We start from the raw sequence: 16,882 nt of genomic DNA, 5'->3' as shown, positions 1-16,882 counted from the left end.
ACTTCAAGCACATTGTGACCTGAAATAATGTCTGCATTTTAAACATGTGCCTCCTATAATCTCTCACTCCGTGATGCAGAAAGGTGCACGACCCTAACCCATAGTAAATTTAAGTTCACTTGTGGTGCTTACATGGCAAATTAATTGCACTTATATCTATAGCTTTGTTTGTTTGTTTGTTTGTTACAGTAACTGTTGAGCTCCATCTATAGCTCCTTTAATTACTATGCCCCCCCTCCATTTCCACTGCGAACAATAATTCTTTACTGAAACTTAATCCCCTCAACTATGAGGTGAACAGTGTGTGGGAACTGTCTTCTCAATAGTGTTTCAACTACCCTGGTTTGTGGTGGTGGTGGGGAATGGAGTCAATAAGGAAGATACTTTACATATGAGAAGTTCACCTGCTTTCTTTTTTTCACCGCAGTTGCCCAAAAGCATAAAGCTTCGTTCAACGCTGCAGAGTGCAAATGGGACTTAAAAGAGGCAGCAGGAGCTTGAGGTCAGGTTCATACTTTAAGGTTTAATGCAGTGTTTCCCAAACTTGGGTCTCCAGCTGTTTTTGGACTACCATCACCCCTAGCTAGCAGGACCAGTGGTCAGAGATGATGGGATTTGCAGTTCAAAAACAGCTGGAGACCCAAGTTTGGGAAACACTGCTGCATTGCTTATCTGACCTCCCTGCATACTGGGATACACCGGAGAAGGGTGAGGCAGTGATAAGATTGGTATAGTGCAAACATGCCAGCAGGGGCACCAGATTGGCTCTATTTGCACTATGCCAACCTTGGAACTGCCTCATCCTTCCCCAGCTCCATTCTAGTATGCAGAAAAAAACCTCTCTCAGCTGGAGGGGGGTCAGGTAAGCATCACAGCCCCTTTGTGCTATCTGTTGTTTCCTTTCATCTCTGAAGGGGAGGCCCTGCTGCTAGCTGTGGCTTATTGTGCAGTGACTTGGGACAGGGCCTCCTCTGTAGTGGCACCCAGGTGATGGCATTCCCTTTCTACAAAGGTGCACCCTGAAGCATTATTGTATGGCTTTCAGTGCCAGCTGAAGAAGTAACTCTTCACCTAAGCTTTGGAAGATGGGCTGATTTGCTGTAACTGAGTAATGACAATCTGTTGTATTTTATATCATCATCATCATCATCATCATCATCATCATCATCATCATCTTAACCTGGTTTTAATGTATTGTATTTTGTTTTTACAGCTTTGCAGTATAAGCAGCTATGCTTGTAAACCACAATAGAACCATATGTCATAAAGGCTGCCACAGAAACCAAATTAATACTAATAATAGTTTTGGAATATGTGAAAAGGGCTAATTTGCAATAGTATGTGATCTGAGGTGCAGGGCTGTTGCTATTCTTGTAGCAAACTGTCACTTCGGTTCTCTAGCTGCAAAGAGGTCCTCACTTCAGAAAGATGTTTAAAACAACCTTTCAACATCTCAAGAATCCAGCATCTGACCCTTAGCTTAACTGCTGACACAGGACTGGGGAGCCTTTGATCCATGTGAAGTTGCTAAACTACAACATCCATCATCTTATGACCACTGGACATGCTGAATGCAGCTGATGGGAGTTGAAGTCCAACAATTAACTGCTTCCTTCCTTTTCCGAATTCAACTCAGCCCGCTCCCTCTGTAGGAGAATGCATGGAACAGGGGTGGTTCTCCAGGGCTAACTTATTACAGCTTCACATAATCAGGTGGTTAAGATGATGTTTCAATCATTTACAGGCTTCAACCTATGGAAAGTGTCCATACATGTGCAACATTGATACTGGACTCTCCAAGATACGGAAGGTATAAGATTACATGCTGTACAGCTTCACACTGTGTTTTACTTCCTGGTAGGAAGAGATCTGCCATGGGGGAGAGGGATACTCCCCAGTTTAGACCAGGGCATGAAAAACAAAACAAAACTCTATGCTTTAGAAGGCTACACTGAAAACTATGAAGAAAACAGCATTTTATTTTGAACTGAAGGTAAACAACAGGCAACAAAAGCACAAACACAACAATTCAAGCAGATCATTAATTAAGAGGAAAAGGAAACTCTATGGCTTCATATAATGGGTGAGCTATAAAAAAAAAATCTTAAACACAGGTAGTTCTTCAAGTCCCTGCAATCTGGTGCTTAAGTCCCAATTGGTATAAGGCTCTAAGTGATATCACCAGATCCTGCCCCCCTCCCCAGGATTATCCCTTGGTGCCATATTCCTTACCTCTCCCTCCCAGTGACCAATTCAGAAGCAAGAAGAATATATGGAGGGAGGGATGGTTGTGGCCATGTGATTTGCCAGCAGTCCATTTGGGGGTGCTAAATATCTTCTCCCTCCTCAGAGTGGGCTGTCAGGAAAACAGCCCTATCTAGGAATATTGCCTAAGTAGACTTGTATGATCCATTCAATCATGTCTTAGGAAGATTTCTGAAACCCACATTTACTTTTAACGTTTCTAGGTCTGCAAGCCACAAGATAATAAATAGCCCAGTTATAATGGCTGTCTGTGTTTCTAACATTAGTAACAGAGGACATTAATTTAGGACACCGGAAGGTCCTTAAGGCCCCCACCTTAAATAACTATAGGTTCTATTGTATATTCCCTACAGTACTAAGTTTAAATATTTTTGAAGTTAATAAAAATGTGGGAAACACATACACAATTAGAAAATTAAAATAAACACACTGCCGTGTGGGTTTCTAAATTGCTTCCAAAGAGGAAGAAATCAACATTATGAGTTCCACTTATTCTTATGGTTTCCTACTTAGGATTCTAATTCCCTCATTGATAAATTATGTTGTCTGGGATCTAAGCCAATAGTTTCCAGAAGTGAAGAAATCCTTATTGATCTGGATGAGCAGGGAGAGATCTCTCATTTGTTCGACTTTAAGTAGCTCTGTTACTTCTGATCTCTGTAAATGTTTTGATAAACTGAACATTGGAATCTTATCACCATATTCCTGACACGGTACTAAAAACAGATTGTCCTATCTGCTACTGTGATGGGATTACTGAATTTGGAACTCACATGGTACGTATACAATTTATTCACAGGAAAACACTAAACATTCAATACAAACGGGTATTGTTCACTCTAACGCAAATGCACTGATCAAACACACTCATATTAGTGGTATTGTTGAAATCACAGTTAAGAAAATCACAAATATTAGCTTCATTCCAAAAAATTCCACACATGTTCAGACACATGGCAAAATTCAATATGAATGCTTTTAAGTACATAGGAAGAAGCAAGAAAACGAGGGCTGCCTAATTTATTGGTTCAGCAAATGAAAACCCCATAAGGGATAACATATTCTGCCAGCCCAGGGATGGGGCAGAAATTGCCAAAAGCAAAAGCCTTGTGTGGACTGTGAGGAATTTTTCTTCCTCTACATTCTGGACAAAAAACCCCTATTCCTGGATGTTCTTTGCCACAGCAGGGGGACAGCTGTTGAATGTTGTACATAGGAAGGAGCCACTGGTAAAACAAGTTAAAAAAAAACATTTTAGCAGATCCTAAACTGGATTTATGAATGAAATCACAACAAAATGCATCCTGATCAATAACTCCAGATAATGTATCAATGGTATGTAAGACTTCTAGCACTGATCTGAGCATATTGCTTCCGAATGAGATGCTGTAGCATATCTTACAAATGTTCCAAGAAGGCACTAAATGCATTAAGGAAGCACTATACTTTAATATAGATTGATCTGATAGCAAATTACAGGTACAGTAAAGTCCTCTGAAACTCACTTTCAGATGTTCCATTTTTTTATTCCGGGAATCATTTTACAAAGGTATGAAAGAAAGCTGCCTATCGGCACTGGAATCTAGTCACCATTTGTACCAGAATGAACACAAATCAATAGCTTCCTTGTGTGCTTTGACTAATCAAGATGGATTAAAGCATGGTGACAGTCTGTCTAGGCAATACAACATGAACGGAATGTCTGTCATTAATTGGTGGCAGGCTGCATTTCACAGCATTTTCCTTTGCAGGATCAAACAAGTACATTCGGCTCTGGATAGGGGCGCAATTATGTCTGCCTAATTTGCTGCGGAGCTAGGAAGCAGATAGTTCCAGCCTTTTCTCCCAATCTCCCAAATGTTCTTGGTCCCTACCCACTTGGTACTTATGCATCTCTCACAGCTTAGTTCCTGGTGTCAGGAACTGAGGCCTGGCCACATCAGAGATTGCAGTGGTGGTACTAAATTCTATGGCTAGGGGAATCAATGTCTTTCCTTCACCATTGAAAGTTGGTTTAAAATGTGAACACTTGAAGGTTTAAAACACTTGACATCTTTTTGGAGAGATTTATTTAGCTACAATAACAACATCAATATCTGCCTAGTGTTTTTAATTATCCTGTGAATCTTCTCAGTAGTACTCTTTGGAAATCAAGCTATCTCGTTGTTCATAATGTTTAACAGTTCATTAAAAAGCCTGTCTTTTTCTTCTTCTTTTTAAGTGAATACCACTTTTCAACCATATAGTCAAGGCAGCATAAATATGACTGCCATCCATTTAGAAAGGTCTTTTCATATTATTTATTTCCATTTTAAAATGGTATGTCAATTTTGCCCAAATAAACATGCTCGAAGCGCCTCACAACAGAGCAACAAAAATGCAAATCAATACATCATTACAGTAACATTCAGGTATAGGTAAATCAATTCAAAACACAACAACAATCCGACGAATGACTCACTTTGATAACAGGAGCATTATAACACATGAAATCTTGAAATATAATCGTATAACAATCTATCCATCTAATACTATAATCATTCTAATGTAATCACATGTCAACAACATATCAACACCCACAGCATGACAGTATTATACCACACAAACTAACCAATCATTATGCAGGCTATTCCCCCCCCCCAGCACCCACGGTTCCTAGCAGCTTGATAATATATTATAGAATGCAGGGCAATTAATAAATCTATACTGTGACGTACTTAAGAATTCACAGAGGCTGAAAATTAAATTGCACACATTTCATTTTAATATCTACTTGCATAGTGTTGTTGTTTTTAAAGGGCATCTAGGACAAATTATTGGAGGACTGGCCTAACAACAGATACCAGTTATGACAGTTAAATAGAGTTTAGGAAGTATAACCCTGAATACCAGATGCTATGCACATACAGTGGTGTTCATGTTTTAGTTGGGTGGTATAAGATCTGTCCTGTATGCTATTGCAGTATGAGCATTTCTAGTTAATTTTAGTTATTTTAATTTGGTTTTCTAGGGTTTGTTTTTTTAAGTAAGTTGCTTTGAGAGAAGAAAATTGTAGCAAGTGACTAATTGATGTTGCTGTTGTTGTTGCTGCTGCTGCTACTGCAGAAAGAAACAGCAACAACAAAGTGCTGAGGAAACAGCAAGAAAGGGGGATTAGATGTTGCACAGAGTTGATAACAGCCATGAATAGGTAAAGGGACCCCTGACCGTTAGATCTGGTCGCAGACGACTCTGGGGTTGCAGCGCTTCTGGGTCATGTGGTCAGCATGACTAAGCCACTTCAGGTGAACCAGAGCAACGCACGGAGACACCATTTACCTTCCTGCCGGAGCGGTACCTATTTATCTACTTGCACTTTGACGTGCTTTCAAACTGCTAGGTTGGCAGGAGCTGGGACCGAGCAATGGGAGCTCACCCCGTCGCGGGGATTCGGACCACCGACCTTCTGATCGGCAAGCCCTAGGCTCTGTGGTTTAGACCACAGCGCCACCCGTGTTCCTTCAACAGCCATGAATTTTTTTCTGGTGTTTTCACTCACCTTGAAAAACCAACTTTCTTTCTCTTTTTTTAAATGAAATTTATTAAAAGTTTAAAGATTGCAGAAAGAAGAAGAAAGAAAAAAAATAAAAAAATAAAGCAAATCAATACATTACAATACACAAAAACAAAAAAACAAAAAATACATCCAAAACAAAAATAAAAGCAAAAACAGTTAAAAACACATCCAATTTTTCCATTTCTTTGTCTTTCATTTACTTGTTTCATCGACCTCCTCACACCTCCCTTTTTTGTATTCTAGTTATTAATTATTTCAGCAAATCCATTCTTATCTTAATTTATTTTAACCTTATCTTACCATTAATACCATAAAAACTTATTTGTACTTAACTCCTAATATCATTTTTACTAAAGCCATGTAATTTCATTCCAACATTTTTCTAACACTCATTAATTTTACAATATTTCTATAAATAACTTTTAAACTTTTTTTCCCAATCTTCTTCCACCGTCTCTTCTTCCTGGTCTCAGATTCTGCCAGTCCTTTCTGTCAATTCCATATGGTCCATCAACCTGGTGATCTTCTGTCCGAGGCTCTTAACTCTTTTCCATGTCCCTTCTGCGGATCTTCTTCATATTTATACATACGCTTTACTTTATCTTCTGCTGATCTTGTTCTTAATTTCCTTCCTTTGGCGCTGAGGAGTAGATCTCGGGGAAGCTCCAACCTAACAATGTCTTTATTCCTTCTCGACAGGTCAGCCCATTCTCCGTAGTCAAAATTAAAGTCCAAAAAGATATTTCAGGACATGTTTCAAAATCCCTCCAAAGCTGGAAGCCCCCACAACTCAGATCTCCTCCTGACCCAAATCCAAATCCCAAAAGCCAGAACATCCCTGTATAAGGGGATCTGTCCATCTTTTCTTCTCCAGTCCAAGCGAGGCTCCGATCTTCAAAATCTGACTTTCTCTAAATTCAGTCATAGAAGGCAACAACTTATATTCATCAAATTGCCTCTGTAAGGTTGGGGCTCTCTCCATTTGTATTACTTGAGGTTCAACAACCACTTCCTCCCTCGCCTTCTCCACAACTTGCCATGTCGTAGTTTCTGTATAGATGTTCACTTTTTGTCCCAAGTCAGTCACATTTTGTCCCAGATTATCAATTTTAATAATCATAACATCTGTCTTCTTATGAAGCTGATCCAATAAAGCACTTATCTTACAAAATGCAGTCACTAAAGCTTCTTCTGTCGACATTCTTACCTGTTCAAGGTCAATCCCTGATTCTCACGGTCTTTTATCTCTGCAGCTGGGAAATTCCCTAGATCCACTCCTGTAACAGTTTCAAAGACTCCCTCTAGAGGAAACAATTTCTATTTGTATCAATCCTTTTAAACGCAGATCCAGCAACAAAATTAGTTTCAATTTTCAGTTACTTTTGCTCCTTTTTGAGCGCAGAAGGAAACAATGGAAACAATATATTTCTCTTGTTTAGCTATCTGTCCACATAGGTTTTATTCACAGTCAATGAACTTTCCCAAAACATCACTTTTATTGGCAGCCCTTTTCCAAGTTCAAAACGGTGATAATTTATCTTTCTTCGCTCTCTCTCCTGCAGGCTTAGACGATCTAAAATTTCCCCCCTCTTCTCCTGCTTCCAAGGGGGGTTTAACAATTTTAGCCGATGGAAATTTAATTCTTTACAAAAGACTTTCCAAGACTTTAGCTTGCAACCTCTTTGCTTTAGTCTATTTACAAAAAGGGGAGGCGGACTTCCTGTTTAAAACCTCCCCTGTTCGATGCCAAATTAAGACGTTTAAAAATCCAATTTTCCATTCTACTCACGGGTAGTTGTTTCAAGATCAAATTGTCAACAGGAAAAAGTCAGCGCTCTCCGGCAACAGCAATGCGGCTTCACTCCATGAAAAAAGCAGTCGATTCAAAGCACCGCGCCACTCACCCCACGTCACTCCGGATCCCTGAAACTGGGTTTCCCCGTGAGTAGGGGAGGCGCAAAAGGTGCCAGCCGAATCCAACGTCCACAGGCTTCTCCCGCCTGTGGTTTTTAGTGGGTCTCCGCCTTCGCCGTGGCGGTCAGACCCTAAAATCCACGGAGCAAGTTCCTCCCGATCAGAGGAATTCAGCCATTGCCGGAGGCGCTAACCCAGAAGTCCCCCCAAAAACCAACTTTCACTTTGTCAATGTTCGATGAACAAAATTTGCCACTCTAGTTCATATCATGACACTTCTAAGCAGAAATGCCACAGCTGCACCTTCCTGTTTCTTTCCAGTTCCATGGCTGGCAAGTCAAGTGCAATTTTTGCACACACTCCTGCCGTGCTGTGACTCAGGCAACTTATCCTATTCTCTAGGTCAGGTAACACTGCTGGCAGATTTTTCTTATAGTTTCTGTCATCCACTGCCAAAAAAGTGGAAAAAGGAGTGGGGTGGAAGACACCTGCAGCTAACCTGCCTAGGGCTGCAACCTTCAAATCACTCTTTCTAGAGCAGTTTCATAATATTCTTGCTGACTGTAATGAATTGCCACAGAGTTGGTGTATTAAATATCTCAGCCTCAGGTATTTTAACCCCCTTGAACTCAGCAGGACTCAACCAGTTTCAGTCCACCTATTCTGATAAAACGAACTTATAGATCAGGCAATTAATCCTCAAGTCACTTAAGGAGGTGTATCTGCAATGTATTCACATTTAGTTTTGCTCAAGTGTGACATTGTAATTCTTTTGGGAAATGCACAAGAAAGACTCCTGAGGGGCTAGGTTGAAGCTGCTGCTGCTGCTTCTATACCTCCCTTCATCCAAGGATCACAGAGTGGTTTACAATATAAATGTTTCATTGTAAATGGCATTGCAAGCAATGACCTCTCATTGAAAACTCTTTGAAATACTAAAATAGGGAGTGGGGGAGGGATCTCAGCAAATTTACACGGTGCAAAGTTGCAATCTTTTGATTTATATGCAGTTTATCACATGCTACATTACCAGTGTCAGGTAGCCCAAGCAGTAAAATTAGATGTGTCTGATGCCTGCAATCAGAATTAACCTCAGAGTTGCTACCTGATACCCTAAATCATGTGTCTGAACATAATAAAGAATTATGCTTGGCATCTAGATTGCAACTTGAGAGCGTTCACTCTGCATATCTCACCTTATTAATCCATATGGCAACCCTGTAAGTAAAGGTGGCATTACTGACCCTATATTGCTGAGACACAGTGGCTTGCACTAAAATATTGGTGATTTTTTCATGAGGATCTTACAAAAAGAAGAACTGTAAACTGAGATGCAAATGTGGAGAACTGAATTAAGACTGGGAAAGTTGGAAACTGAGAGAAACTGATGGACACATTCATCCATCCCTAATTTTGAGAGGTTATTTGTAGACATCACTACATCAAATACCACTTCAGGACTCAAAGCACAGTTGTGAGACCAAAGTTACATGAATAAGAATGACTGCATAGATCAATGATCAGAAAATCACAGAGTTGGAAGGGGCCACAAGCGTAACCTAGTCCAACCCCCTGCAATGCAAGAATCTTTTGCCCAATGTGGGGCTCAAAGCCACAACCTGGAGATTAAGTCTCATGTTCTACTGACTGAGCCATCCCTTGAGATCCTCCTACACCAGGAAACTTCTGATTCTTTTTTTTAAAGAAATATTTATTAAAGTTTTCAAAAAAAAAGAAACAACAAAAATACAGAAATACAGAAATAAAAACAATTTAAAAACACATAAAATTTCCATCCACTTATTTTCTTTTAACTTATTTTTCTGACCTCCTCACACCTCCCTTTCTTATATTCCAATTCCAATTGTTTGTTCAGCAAATCCTCCACTAATTCTTTTAATTATTTCAAATCCTTATTTTCCCTATCTCTTAAGCATTACAGCTGAAAACCACTTAATTTCTCTCCAACATCATTCTAACATTCCTTAATTTTACAATATTTCTGCAGATAGTCTTTAAACTTTATCCAGTCTTCTTCCGCCGCCTCTTTTCCCTGGTCTCGGATTCTGCCGGTCATTTCTGCCTGTCCCATATAGTCGATCATCTTCATCTGCCATTCTTCCAGAGTGGGTAAATCTTGCGTCTTCCAGTATTTTGCAATGAGTATTCTTGCCGCTGTTGTCGCATACATAAAAAAAGTTCTGTCCTTCTTTGACACCAATTGGCCGACCATGCCCAGAAGAAAGGCCTCTGGTTTCTTAAGGAAGGTATATTTAAATACCCTTTTCAGTTCATTACACCAGGAAACTTCTGGCACTGACCTGGTGATATTCTGTGTCAGGTGTAGTCAACGTGGTGCTCTCCAATAGTTGTTGGGACTACAACTCCCATCGCCTTCTACCATTAGCCAGGCTGCCTGGGGATGAGGGAAGTTGTAGTCCAAAACACCAGGAGGAGATAACACTGACTATCATTGTCCTATGTGATCCTCCTGAAAACAAGAAACAAGAATTATTTCATTTTAGAAGCAGCACCATCCCCTACCTTGGTATGGCTGTGTGGCGGGTGCAGCGAGGACTTCAAAAGTATGTTTCATGCATTTGTGGTATGAAACATTTCTTCACAACATACACATCATTCCCAATCCCTGAACAGCCCTTCAGTGAACCTTGGGCTCAGTTGGTTTCATAATGTAGATTAGCTTTCCTAGTACAATGGGGGTGTGTGACTGTAGTTTAGTATGCTTTCGTAACAATACCCTATGACTAAAAGTGACATTTTACACTGAATGCATTAAGACACAGATCTGTCTGCTTGGGGAATATATCCATTGCTCCATTATAAACCATTGATAGCTTTATCTTGATTTATTCAGGCAGTATAAAGGGAGATGCAAAGGGCATGCAAATGTTACACTTACACTGAAAGGTGTCCACTAGTTTTATATTGTGCTTTTTGAGATGAAAAGGCGAGAGGAAGATCAATGCACAGAGAAGGCACAGGGAAGAAAGAAGATGTAGAGCTTGCATAGAGAATTCTGATGTGAATATATTTTCTGCCTCCGTGGATCCCATAGGAGATGAGGGGGCAGGTGTGTAAGCCCCGATTCAACACAAATACTAGATGAAGCTTTCTACACACACACACACACACAAAACAACATTCAGAAAGGATGGCAGTACAGAGCCAAGGTCCAAAGCCTCATCAAAAGAGGCATTCTATGGTTGATTGGAACATCTGAGGAGAGGCCTGCAAATAACATTTGGTTCTTTTTCTTGAATCCGCTGTCAGGAGCAAGAAACCACGAAAGGCAGCATCAGCACTGTGGGTATGGAAGCCTTGTCCCATGAGAGTATTACATCTAGCTACTTCAGCAGTCATTCCCAGGCTGCAATCATCAACATCACTGGTGTCTAAGGGAGTAGAGGATTGAGATCGGATCTGTAGGACTTCCACATCATCCAGCATCTTACAGATTCAAATAAGGGCAATTTGACCTCCCTCTCCCAATTCTCATGCCAAATATTTAGCATAAGGATGTAAGAGGGGATCAGATCAAAGGTTCATCTAGTCAAATATACACATAAACCTTTTATTGCAGCCCAAACAAGGGTGGGAGGGAGGATAAATCTTTTCAGAAGGCACTTTAATAATTACTCTCTACTATGACACTTCAATAGACACTATAATAACTATCCTCTATTGTGAGAGTGACAACATGAGAAATCCATTTTGGACTTTTCTTTTCTTTTTTTGAACCACTTCCCCAATCCAGGAAGAGGGCCGCTATTAAATGATGCAGACCGCCACTCTGCAGAGTACATAACAGGAATACCAAATCTTGAATGTTACAAATGTAGCATATATCAAAGATAATTTGCTACCAAGCATTCATATGACAGAAAACATCTATATTATATTCAGCCTTTCTAGAAAACACGACAAATTATATATGCAGTGCAAGTATGAGAAATAAAAAAGTGACATACACGATACAAATATGTATCTTGTACATCACATTTTTAATTTAACATACTTGTGTTTCATATATAATTTGCAGTGTTTCCTGTGGAGGCTGAATCCAATATAGATGTCTTCTGTCATATGAATGCTTGGTAGCAAATTATATACCAAACATTATGTAGGAGAAATGATGACCAGATTCTATTTCATTGTTTTCTCCCCCCCCCCCCTGCCCACTGTTGTAGAGCCTGCGCCATGATTCTGCTTGCCCTATATATATATAAAAGGCCCATTATCCATTAATAAGATGAAGAAATACAGCAGATACATTTCCAGTTATTATTTTGAGTTAAATATTTATAAAGCTGAATTCCACAATCCTCGATGAGAAGCAGATGTAAATCACCAGCCATGTTTCAGAAAGATCTCTCTAAAGTGAATTTTTAAAAGGAAAGGGGCATGTGAAAGCTTCACAAACAACATTGTTCTTAAAGGCAACAATGATATTGTGGGGGGGGGATTCAAATGTAAGGGGTTGCACAGCACAAAAGGATGAAACATGGGAGGATATAGGAGGAGATATTTCCCCACTTGGTAGAAGGGTTTAAGCACAGCTGAAGACAATATTGCCAGCAGGTACACAGAGCTATGCAGCTTAGCAGGTTTAATTGCCAATTGGCTGACAACCAGACTGAAAGAGGAGGTGACCACCACACAACATGGTACCCAAAGGATGTGGTAGAATGAGGGCTCACATGAGGGTCTCTCCATATGTGACCAAAGTGGTGCTACAGGTGCTGGCATGTAGCCTCTAGAAGATTGCCCATGACGGTTTCTTGGGCTGAAGAATTGTTTTCAATCCCTATTTTAAGCTAGTCTGAGATAATGTAGTTGAAGAAAGAGACAAAACTGCACTATTAAAAACAACAATAACAACCTTGAGATTAGGGAAACGTGATGTATACAACTACAGTGGTGCCCTGCAAGACGAATGCCTCGCAAGACGAATAACCCGCTAGACGAAAGGGTTTTCCGTTTTTCGAGGCGCTTCGCAAGACGAATTTCCCTATGGGCTTGCTTCGCAAGACGAAAACATCTTGCGAGTCTTGCGAGTTTTTTTGCTCCCCCCCTTTTTCTAAGCCGCTAAGCCGCTAATAGCTGCTTAGCCGCTTTGCCGCTAATAGCCGCTAAGCCGCTAATAGCGCTAATCCGCTAAGCCGCTAATAGGGTTGCTTCGCAAGACGAAAAAACCGCAAGACGAAGAGACTCGCGGAACAGATTCTTTTCGTCTTGCGAGGCACCACTGTATTTAAGAAGTCAGAGAATGTACATGTGGATCTACCTGTCTGCCAGGAGCTGAGCTATTATAGCACAATTTTTATATCATGATGATGATGCTGCCATTCATGCTTAGCTCTTAAGTGTGGTTCACAACATAAAAATACAATATATGACTAGGAAAACCAGGAGGAATAATTAGTCACCAGGGACAGGGAAGAGATAGTGAATGTTTCTAGGACCATGCAAATAATGCTTCACATTTAGCCCATCGAGACTAGGCAAGACTTTGAGGCTTTCAGATATGAACATTAGATTACTCCATTACATATGAAAGCTCAAATCTGAGCAACTTTAGCATTCACATTGGGTAATTAGAAGGATTTCAAAGCTGTTTATTAAAGGTCAAATTCTATCATAAACAGCTTATGTGAGTTTCTAAGAGAAGGGCTTTAGAAATTACCAGAGTTCTGGGAATAAAAATATCCAGTTCTGCCATAGCAGAACTTTTAACTGTTGTTAAAAATACATTTTTACTGGGTCTGTCCTGAAACGTAGACAATAACAATACAGCGTTTTGTGTTCCTAATTACATCTTTAGTACATATGGATGGGCATCCTATCTTCAATTAGTCCTTATGTGTGCAAGTCTCATTAGATGAATCTAATGTCTGAAGACTAGGAGCAGGACTAGATAACTATAATGCTAAGTATAACTACAAATCCATCTCCTTTACCTTCTGCTATATTTTTATTGGCTACATATGTACATTCCTACACTGGGCATCTGTATTTATAGGTCAGATAATATCAACTGGCCTCTCATCTTAACAGAGAAAGAGCGGCCATTTTCTCAGCTGGGAGGAAAGTGTCAGCAGAGTTGCCATGAGGGGCAGACTAATCCTTGTTGCTTCAGAAAGGCAGACTGGGATGGCCACTTACAAAATACCCCCCAGAGGGCACATATTTGCATAAAATTTGAATATGCTAATGTATATGTATAGGTACAGAATTAGAAATAATGATAATAAATCAAAATACCATTGAGCTCATCATAGTGGGGATTGTTCCATGATCAGGTAAGCACTCTGCTCACTCATCCTGTTGCCTGTTTAATAACTATTGATAGGCAAATTCAAGGCCGCTGCTCTTCCCTTTTAATTCATTTACATTCTAACACCTATTTCTTTTGGCTGCTTTGAGCACCTAAAGGTTTAATCTCCCCCAGGCCCCCATCTCACAAAGAAGTTTGTCTGACTTCATTAACACTTGTTGATTCAGCTAGGATAACCACACCCAATACACGACCCAGGAAATGTGCCTAACCTACTTAGCTTTACATGAGCTAATTACTGATGCTTAGAATACACACTACATTTCCTTAGATTCTAACCCCCAGATAATCCAACACAGTTTTTGGCACAAGCTTAATTAAACATCTCATGCAGGACACTAGTCCTGACTTAGTTGGTTTTAATTAAGCGATTAGCAAGGTCTAACACACACTTAAATCTACAGGAGTCTAGCTATCATTTCACACCCGAGACTAGCTTTTGCCACCCCAAACCTTAATTAAATTCCGGCTCTAGCATGATCCAGAATTTAGGCTGCCTTGCACCTCCCAGATTCACAACAGTACATAGTTTAGAACCCCTCCTGTGTACTGAAGTAGCATTTCCACGCTCCGCCACTGCACATCACAAGCTGCCCACTGGCAGAGTGGGGAAACTCACAGCTTTGTGGCTCCAAAGACCACCCATTCCTGGACTGAAAGCCAAATGAGCATTTCTTAGGGAAAGAGGATCCCACTGCCAGTCCTTGTATGTACTGGGGGTGGCACCCACAGCAGGAGGAGAGGGGGTGAACTAGGATCTCCAGTGTTTGTTTCCTTGTCTCCTGTGCCACCAGAACTCTGAGGCTTGTGCCAACCAGACAGGTGAGACTCCACAGCCCAAGGGTGCCCTCTAAGTTTCAGAACCAGCTTCTGCCAACCATTGTGGACCATACATAGCTAGATGAATCAGTGTCTTAACTGGGTGTGAGGTTAATTCCTGTGCCTTTATCTTAAGGTGGACAGCTAATCCCCAGATCCAGTAGGGAGGCAGCAGGCTCTATAAAACCCTTTCTTCTAAGCTTGTTTGGTACTTGTCACACCAACAATGTATATTTTGCTCTGCCTTGCCTTTCCTAGTTGTGCCACAACAGAAAAGGCCCTTCTCCATGAATTCACAGTTTTTAATCTACTGGGTTGAAGGATATGAAGCAATTCCTTTGAAGAGGCTGATAGGTGCAAAGCACTATAGCTTGGGTTTTTGCCTACACACAGTAATGAATTGCTTCCCATGAAACATATCAAAATAAACACACCAACAATAAAAATACACACATATGAAAACAATCTACAAACTCAATCTAGTTGCAGAATCTTCACTTAAAAGGAATGTTGGGAAAGGAAGATCCTCCCTAGGCACTGAAAAATAATAATAATAGAGATGAGATGAGACGTTCACAGAGTATGTGTTCTACCACAAAGGCATAACACTTTGCAAAATGTGTCCTAAAAGGTCTCATTTCTGGAACTAGCTTATCTTGGCAGCTGCGGGGCACATTGGTACCTTTCCAGGATATTGGAATTGCCAGGTTCTGTTAATGTAAAAAGCTAATCTGAAAAGAGGAAGAGGTGGCAGTACAATTGTGACATATACTCCTAAAGAGCTCCTATACATTTGCTTAACATTTAGCATGTAGTTGCTTCTCACTGCTTTAATTAGATCCCAGGCACATGCCTTCAGTGCCTTTCTGAAGAGGAATTACTTCCCATAGTTCCAATTTCACTATCCATGTCAGTGTATTACTTTGATTAAGCAGTAAGACATGACAAGTGTGATTTACAAATGGCATTCATCCTTGGTCACAGAAACAATCAAACTTGTTTTTTAATCTGATGCATCTGAAGGCAAAAAGAGATCATGTTAAGTCCACCACTATATTACAGGCTAATGAGGTCTAGCTAGGTGCTTACCAGCTAGCCTGTTCCCCCCACCCCACCCTGACTCCTATTTTTAATTTGTGTATTTATCAGTTTAAGTTACACACACACACACACACACACACACACACACTTAACTTCCAAAATAAGATTAAAACCTTTAAATAATTTGGTCTGCAATCCTAACCTGGCTTACCTTGGAGTAAGCCCCATTTAATTCACTAAGACCTGCTTCTGAGAAGACATAGTTAAGATGGTGCTGTAATTCACAGATGCCATGACACCACAGTCTCATCGAGCCAAAAATATGGATGTAATGTTTGTATATGGGCTGCTTATACTGAGTTAATGTAATGTGCGGTATGCTTCTTTTCCTTTTAGCAATCATTAAGCAAAGATTGGAGCAGTGGAGGGTGCTTTAATTTTTTCATGTGGTTGACTTCTGCGGGGTTCATAAGCATTGGTCAGTTACTTTTTTCATTTGTATGGAACATTGCCTTCAGCTGCATTCAGCTGAGTGCCTCTCAGTTTTCTCAAAAGATTATTTCAAAATGTAATTGTCTTAGACAAAAGAGTGAACATTCCTACGCTATGTTTTTTATCTGTTACAAATTAATATGAATAGACTCTTACAAATCAACCAAGAATATAGATAGCAGTCATCCTGTACTCCCAGGTGGGTCACAAAACTAGAATTAATCTGTACCTTGGAAGATTGACTTCACACCGTGAACTGCCTGCTTTAAATTAGTATATGAATCAAATACTGTAGTTACCTCTTCTCCTAAATTCCATCTACAGACTACCAGGAATCCACTCGGGTGAAACTTGCAGTGCTGTTTGCTAAAAGAAAAGAGAAGTGTGTGTGTGTTTTCCTTCCTTCCTTCCTTGATCAGTGTCCTTCAAACTTGGGTCCT

At 40.2% G+C, this 16,882-nt stretch overlaps 1 protein-coding gene across 1 annotated transcript in view; it reads right to left on the bottom strand.

Annotated features, from left to right (window-relative positions):
• Window positions 1–3,254: 3,254 nt before the first annotated feature.
• Window positions 3,255–16,882, bottom strand: part of LOC307212928 (uncharacterized protein) — a 126,001-nt gene continuing 112,373 nt past the window's right edge. Inside the window, exon 5 of the mRNA XM_079970590.1 lies at window positions 3,255–3,491. Coding sequence (XP_079826716.1) covers window positions 3,294–3,491 — 198 coding nt within the window. The 3' untranslated portion in view covers window positions 3,255–3,293. The remainder of the gene's footprint in view (window positions 3,492–16,882) is intronic.

This window comes from Podarcis cretensis (assembly GCF_951804945.1).
Source record: "Podarcis cretensis genome assembly, chromosome: 3".
Classification (NCBI taxonomy): Eukaryota; Metazoa; Chordata; class Lepidosauria; order Squamata; family Lacertidae; genus Podarcis; species Podarcis cretensis.
This window is presented reverse-complemented; position numbering and strand designations above follow the sequence as displayed.